Genomic DNA, 7,956 nt, shown 5'->3' with positions numbered 1-7,956 from the left:
CACTCCTTTGTCTTGGGTTCCTCTACGGCAGAGTCACTGATGGTGTGACCCAGAAAGGAAATATGGGTACAGACACCAAAATGGTTTAAAGTGGGCATGTTTCAGCAGGCTGTAGTACACAGTAGCAGAAGCAGGGGAAGTATCTGGCAGCAGAGGATCATAAAGCCAAGGAGGATTAGCAGTGCCTTAGCAAAACCTATAGCCTGCATACTTCTTCATGATACCCTAAAAAGGGTCCTTCAAATCTGCGAGCGATGAGGTATGCCAGGAAATAGATCAAGGTAAACTAATTTTTAGTTGTAATGATCTGGACATCAACAGGGAAATAAAAATCAAGATTGGCAATGAGTGAATCTTTTGTCCCTCATCCCCAAGTGAATGTGGGCTGCATCTTTGTTTCACCTTCAAATTTTGTTGAGAAAGCATAAGTATGGTAAGCCTGTGTGGCAACTCTGTCATTAATCTGGCTGCATTATGAAGTAATAGTAATTACTGCAAAGTAAAACCAGATCTTGATATTTGTGTGGGATATCTGGGTTTATATAGAAATCATTTGCAAGTTCTGTAAAAGTAGAGGTGGCTGTGAATCAGCTCATACACGTGCATCATATTTATCCAACCTCTTAACAACTATTCCTTATTGCTCCAATCAGCACTAGCCAGTCTCAGTGGACTTTATATAGATGTAGTATAAAGAGCTGTGGACAAGCCTCTCTTCTGCTTCACTGCACAGTGCTCAGAGTTGAAAGCTTTCCTGGAGACCTCAACATTTAGGGGTTTTTTCCTATCCTCTCTCTTCTTCTACCACACTCCACAACAGGAGAAACTACCTTTGTTATATTCAAATGGTGCAACAGATGATTTTTGAGACTTGAACTGATTAGTCCATGAAAAGATCTCTGCCACAACAATTTTTCTTTTTCTACAGAGTAAAAGTGGTAGCTGAGCGTTTGAAGAGAGTGGTGAATATACAGCCTTTGAAGGCAATGCTATGAAAGAAGAATCAGTCAAAAATAGACAGAAACAAAACGCATAAGACTGCCTCATTTTCTTTCGAAGCTTTTATAATCTTTTCAGAAGATCTTCTCAAAATCTGAGTAGTATCTAAATTCCAGTCCTCTTTCTGTCTGTTCAAGCAGGCAGTTGTATTCTGACTGCAGATTTGCCCGGCTGTTTGCAGCTTCATCGGCTGCTGGACACTAAAACGAGGAGAGCTCTGCAAGGCACCAGACAAGGATGATCCTTGGGAACCTCAGTGGATTGAGTGAATTCAGACTCCTGGGTTTTTCTGGAACCTCTCCTTTACACCCTTTGCTCTTTCTAGTTTTATTATCTCTTCATATTCTCACCTTGATGGCGAACACAGTGATAGCTTTGATAACAAACAGTGGTAATCGCCTTCACACCCCGATGTATTTCTTCCTCACTCAGCTGTCCTGTTGGGATATCTGCTATTTGTCTGTCATTATCCCAAGTATTCTCGAGAACCTGATGGTGGGAACAGTGAGTATTTCCAAGACAAGATGTGCAATGCAGATGTTTTCCTTCCTTTTCTTTGGAGTTGCTGAGTGTTTTCTCTTGGCCGCCATGTCCCTTGATGGTTATTTTGCAGTTTGCTCCCCCTTGCATTACACAATGATCATGAGCAGCAGGGTCTGCAGAAGCCTGGTTGTTGGAGCTTACATCTGTGGAACTGCTGTGGGCTTAGTTCACACCCTCATCACCTTCAGCTCACCCTTGTGTGGTTGTGCCATTGACCACTTCTTCTGTGAGATTCAGCCTCTCCTGGACGTGCTCTGTGGCAACACTCTCCCAAGTGAAATCCAGGTCATTGTGGTGGCTGTCTTTGCTATTCTGAGTCCTTTCTCACTGGTCATTTATTCCTGTATTCCTATCGTTTCCACAATTCTTCACATGGCATCAGCTGAGAGCCAGGAGAAGGCCTTTTCCACTTGCTCCTCACAGCTCCTGGTTGTGACTGTTTTTTATGGCACTGCAGGCTCCATGTACCTGCGGACAAAATACAGCTACTGTGCATCTGTGGATAAATTCCTCTCCCTTGCTTATTCTCTGGTGACTCCTTTATTGAATCCCATCATTTGCAGTTTGAGGAATAAGGAGGTGAAAGGAGCCCTGAAGGAAAAAATGGAGCAAACCTAAGTTAGTGTGGAAATGAAATAGAAGATTTGGGTTGTTCCAGGTGTTTGTGGTGGAATTTTTCACTCTAAATTCTTGTTCAGGAAAATCAATTTCCAGATCTACTTCAGCTGTTGGGGAGGAAGGAGGGAGAAGAGTGGAGATTTTTAGCTCTAAGAGGGAGTGTTAGAAGCTATGTTAACATTTTGGAAGGGAATTTCTTCCACATACTTAAGAAATTCTTCAATAAACTTATTTTTTCCTTTCCTTTTCCTTGCTATTTTACAAAAACTTGAAAATTGTGCTTTACATACTTCTGAATTTTTGAACCAAAGAGTAATATTCAAGAGCCTGACTTTACTGAAAGAACTGAAAAGAATGAGTTTTCACCTGTTTGCATTTATTTCCTGAAACTGTTTAGTAAATCTGTTGGGGGAAAGGAGAGGACATAGTTCAGGCAACAATGTGGAGCCCAGGATATTATTGAGTACTGATTTTAATTCTGAGATTGTTACTGGGGCAAAAAAAAAAAAAAAAAAAAAAAAAAAAAAAAAAAAAAGAGGTGTGCAGAATTGCATTCCTGCCCCACTGCCTCAAAGATATTTCTTCAATTTTAGAGTCATTGTTTTAAACATGTTAGACCAAGTGTAGGCATTCGAAGTACCTAACCACTGTAATGCTCTGTAACTATTAATACAATTCTTTATATTAAATGCTCAAAGCTTAAATGATATTGGAAAGATAAGGACATGCATTACTCCTTAAATTAATCCTTCATTCCTGGAAATAACTGTAAATATAAATATCATGAAAGTACATGTCCTGGTTTGAAAGACAGCTGTTTGCTAAGGAAAGCAGAAGCTTCCCTTTGGACTGAAAAATGTGATCCTTCCTTCCTTCCTTCCTTCCTTCCTTCCTTCCTTCCTTCCTTCCTTCCTTCCTTCCTTCCTTCCTTCCTTCCATCCTTCCTTTCTTCCTTCCGATTATTAGGATTTTGAAATTAAGGGAGCTCTCAGGCAAAGATATGGGGGTAGGAATAACAGTTCTTTACTAGTGTAACTAGCAAGACAAATAAGAACAACAGTAGCTATGGAATTAGCCACAAACAGAACAGTAACTCAGTCCCAGTGTTTTTTGGCTGCAGGCACCTTTTCCCTGAGCTGCAGTTCCCGGTGCTGGGGGCGGGCAGGTCCCGCAGAGCTGCAGGAGGGCTGGGGGTGATGGCAGAGCTGTCCCAGGGAGAGACAGAGAGAGATGGAGAGAGCTCTCCGCTCACGGTGTGGGTCCTGGGGCTCAGCAGAGTGCTGGAAGGTGGCAGGTTCCAGCGAGAAGGCAGCAGGGCAGGGTCCCACAGCAGTGAGGATGGCTCCCGGCGATGGCATGGCAGGAATGCAACACAGGCGGCGATCGTCCTTCTCGTCCCAACTCCAAGGGGGAAATGGGACCCAGGCCCAGCCTTCCGCTTCCTCTTCTGGATGTTTCAATCTTGCGGAGTGTCCTTCTTCTCTCTCTCCTCCCCCTTGTCACCAGGGCCCAGTCAACAGGTATCTTAGCATGACAATGGGGAAAATTCCACAGAGGGAAAAGGGAAAGAAACAACCCCCAACAGTACAGGGTTCTTAATTGGATGTCATATGAATTTTTATCTTGAGAGTTTGTAAATCCACAAAAAAATTATAAGGCATAATATTCTTTGCAGAAGCTTGACATCTTTGTTTTTAATCACATCTTATTTTGGACCAAAAAATTTATTATAACAGAAAATGCTGTCTCATACTTTTAATTTTTTAAATTTCAAATGCATTACAAAAAGAATGCATTGTTTTTTGTCATATTGCTTTATTGGCATTAAAGTTTCTCCCCTAGTCATATATGCTAGACTCCTTACAGCAGCATTCCTAGAGAATTACACAACTGTGTGTATTATGAAAGAAGTGATGAAGAGGGGAAACCCAAGTAAAAAAAGCAGTGGGGATAAGAAAAGTGTAATTCATAAAACAAAAAACAAACAAAAAGCCCCCAACCAAACAAAAAAAATGTTATAATATGGTTCAGTAAAATGAAAGTAAGCATTAAAAACCTGGGAAGTTTCAGTCTGGTAAACCACCAGGTCCAATTCTTTCTTGATTGATTATGCAAAATTTGTGAGTTCTCAAGTTTGTGGACAACACTAAATCAGAGGGAGTAGACAATGTGCCAAAGGGCCCCCATGTTTTAATGAATCCAGAGGAAGGCTGGATGAGTTCCTTGAACAGAGAGCCCAGCTCTAGGTGTCCAAACCAGGTGGGATTCAGCTGCCTCTTCATGGCTTGATTTTGGGGGAGCTGCATCCATGGATTCACACTTGCCCATCTTAAGTGTCTGGAATCTGAGCCTGAAGGATGGTTTCTATCAAAATGGAAATTAGCACTTCTAGGGCAGGGATCTTGTGCTTCAGAAGGAGTCTTTGCAGATGAGTGCTGTCCTCATGGCCTGGAATAGCAGGCATGCAGAAGAACTTACAGGACTGAGTCCCCTCCAGGGGAAGCTGCGTGTTCCTGGTCTCTGCTGGGGAAGAAAGGCTGGTGGTACCTTGGACAGGATGAGAAAGCAGAGAGTCAATGATAAAAACAAAAATCAACCTCTCCTTCACTTCCTTTCTGACTGAAACTGTAAAACAAAGCTCAGAGAACTCACATTTGTGGGATCAGTATGGTGACGAGGATTTGCAAATCTCAGCTGTTTCAAGAGAGGTGTTTAGCCCTCAAGTTACCTGAAGATCTATGAACCCTGAGGCTCTGTGAATGATTTCATTTGCCCAAGACTACTTGCACGGAACAAAATGAGTCTGCTCTACAGCAGAGCTTGGTCTCAGCTGATGCTAGAAATCTGACTGTGCAGTTGCCTCTTGAAGCGAGGTGCTCACTTTGAGAGAAAGTGTACAGGTGAAAAACTTGTCTTAATTCCTCCAGTTGGAACAGATCTTCAGTATTGTTCCAGAAAACTCTGAATTAACCCCACCTGATCTGATTTCAGCCTCCAGAGCACTGAATGGGAAAGCCTTACTGTGACAGACAGGAGAGCCAGGGGAGAATCAAACCAACCATGGTGCAGAATAAACACAACTAAATCCAGTGCAGAGTTCCAGCTCTGTGCCAGGATCCTTGTGCTGGTCTGGAGCACAGAGGTGCGGGACGGAAACATGAAAACACACGCTTGGGCTCACAGGAATATCCAGAGACAATTAATCATCCTTTCAGAATTTCACAGAAGAGGTTAAAAGTGTCCACACCTTGCTTATTTTCATCTTTTGAATGGAAAAGGGGATTTTGAATTTAGCTTTCTGTAAATGCTTTCATTGTATCTGCTTAAGTATAGCTGGAAGAAACCTGACTCCATCTGGCAACAGAAGTATATGCTACTTGGGAATAATTGTCATAGGTTAAACACCCAGCAGATTGCACCAGTGATTCCTGCTGTCACTAGAATAGCCAGCCCGTGGAATTTTGTGACTCTCATGCCCTTGGTGCTCCAGAAAGATTTTAACTGTAGATTGGCAGTAAATTGGAAAGAAGCCAAAATAAAATAAAACACAAAAACAAAAAGGCAGAAAAGACTGTAGTTCTTAAATCTGAGTAAGTCTTTTGTTTTGCACGGAAGGTCTGGACATAATACGGTGAAAAATTAGTTTTTCTAGATAGAAAGTTTAACATCTAGGTATTTCTAATACGTACTACATCTTTACAAGGGATATGCTAGACACTGAGCTCTCATTTTAAAATAGTGCAGTAAACCATGCTAAATTCTCCAAACCAATAATTGCCATTTCAGATTTTGTCTGAATCAGGTTTTATTCTTTCCCCAGCCAGTGCCCTCTCTGCTCTTTGTCTTTCTTTCCATCTTCCTCTGTCCTTTCTCTCTGTCTGTCTAACTAGCTCTTTTTTGACATCACTTCCTTGCATTCCTTGGGCTTTCTCCTCTGTCTCCCACTGCTGCAGCTCTCCTTTCTCAGCGGAAGGTCCCAATGCTTTTGTCTGCCTCAGGCTCTGCAGCCACCCAGCCCGGGGCTGTTCACACCCTGCTTTGTGCCAGCCTTCTCAAGCCCCTCGGTACGGTTCTGTTTGCCAGCACTGCCGTGCCCTGCTCCTCAGCACCTCCCAGCCGGGCCCCTGTGTCCGCCTGAGCCCGGCACTCAGCTGCGCTTCTCCAGCCCTCGGCAGCTCCCGCCTCCCTGCTCCCCCTCTCTGCTGTGCTCACACCCGGCAGAGCAGCACAGATCCGCCCCGTGCCCCAGCCCTGGCTCGGGGCCCGCCAGGAGCCTCCACCCTGCTCCTCACCTGCACCAGGTGTGCTGTCACCTGAGCAATGGCCAAACAACCGGGAGCCTGCAGCAGCCACTCATTCCCTGACACTGCAGCTGATGCCTCCATGGGCTTCCTAAAAGCACAGGCCACACAAAGCCAAGGGAATCAAAAGCAGATATATCTACTGAATAAATAAATTCCATACATCAATATCAATATCAATATCAATATTTATTGAAGGGCCTTCAGGAACATTTCAGGCAGACAAAGCCTCCCAGGGGCTACACTCCAAAATGGACCGTGGGTCACGGGTTCTCATCCTTTTCTAAGTTTGGTCCATTTGCCTATTGGAGGTTTATTTCCAATGACAGCTTCGGGAATTGAAGTCATTTACCTTCAGTTTGTTCACCCCCAACTCACTTTTGTTTCCATTTCCTGGGGCCTGAGGCAGTGAGGGGTCCTTGATTGCCAGGCCTGGGCAGGAATTGCTGTGTCTGAGCAGAATGGGGAAGCAGCAGCTCACACTGTGCATGGAGTTTGGAGTCACACGCATAAGAATGGCAGGATTGCAAATCTATGAAAAATACAAAAGCTACAATCCTGAGGCATCAGGGGTGAATAGCAACCAGCTGCCTCTTTGGAGCCCGAGGAACAGCAACTGCCTGCCGCAAGGCCCAAAAGCTTGTTGGTCAAATGCAGCAGGAACAAAAGTGCCTCCAGCCATCCTGAGTGGGAATGTGGCTAAAGCTGTGTCGGATCCAAGGCAGCCTGGAGGAAGGAGTGAATGTGAAGCTGCTGAAGAGCTGCCCAGGAGAGGCTGGGGCCCTGGCAGCCAAGGCTCACCCAGTGCAGCCTCTGGGGGTCCCTTTGGTGGGGCCAGCCCAGGGTCAGCCTGTGGGTGCACCTTGGGGGCACACCAAACTCACTGGAAAGGACCCTCTGAGAGCTTGGCTGCCTTGCACAGGAGTCTCACAGGCACAGGCCAGTGGAAGAACAGAGTGGAGTGGAACAGAAATGCCCGGCAGCCTGAGGGCCAGACACAAGTGTGACCTGGCTTGTGACAGCTCTGGGCAGGGCTCTGCTCACTGGGCTCTGTGCTCTGGGGAAGGAGTTCACTGATCCTTCACTCAGGGGAGGCCCTGCCAGCCAGTGAACCCCTGTGCATCAGAGGACAGGGGGAGTCCCAGTGACTGCCACCTGGGAGAGGAGCCATGTGGTTCCAGGGCCCAGGAGCCATGTGCTTCTGCGACCTCAAGGGGATCCATCCCTGTGTGCCCCCATGTCACTGAGGGGCAGCGATGTGGCACCTCTCGAGTGATTGTGACTCACCTGCCCAGGGCTCATTATCCTGAGAGCAGGCTAACGTGTCAGCAGGTCTTCAGGATAGCTCAGCTTATTCCCGTGCTACGCACCTCTCTGCCTTTCAAGCAGATTTATTGTATACTGTCCCCTTCAGCTTTTGTCCTCTCACAGGTAATTATGACTTGACTCTTGGGATAGATCATAGAGGAAGGAGAGAAAAGTCTAGGCTGCTTAT

The 7,956-nt window shown here is 45.3% G+C and overlaps 1 protein-coding gene across 1 annotated transcript; it reads left to right on the top strand.

Moving 5' to 3' along the window:
* Positions 1-1,317: 1,317 nt before the first annotated feature.
* LOC134053293 (olfactory receptor 10C1-like) lies at positions 1,318-2,133 on the top strand (the record flags this gene model as incomplete). The annotated part of the gene is made up of 1 exon (XM_062508223.1): positions 1,318-2,133. A coding segment is annotated over one exon (816 nt), but the record flags the coding sequence as incomplete, so codon positions are not given.
* Positions 2,134-7,956: the final 5,823 nt, after the last annotated feature.

This window comes from Cinclus cinclus, chromosome 24, assembly GCF_963662255.1.
Source record: "Cinclus cinclus chromosome 24, bCinCin1.1, whole genome shotgun sequence".
NCBI lineage: Eukaryota > Metazoa > Chordata > Aves > Passeriformes > Cinclidae > Cinclus > Cinclus cinclus.
This window is presented reverse-complemented; position numbering and strand designations above follow the sequence as displayed.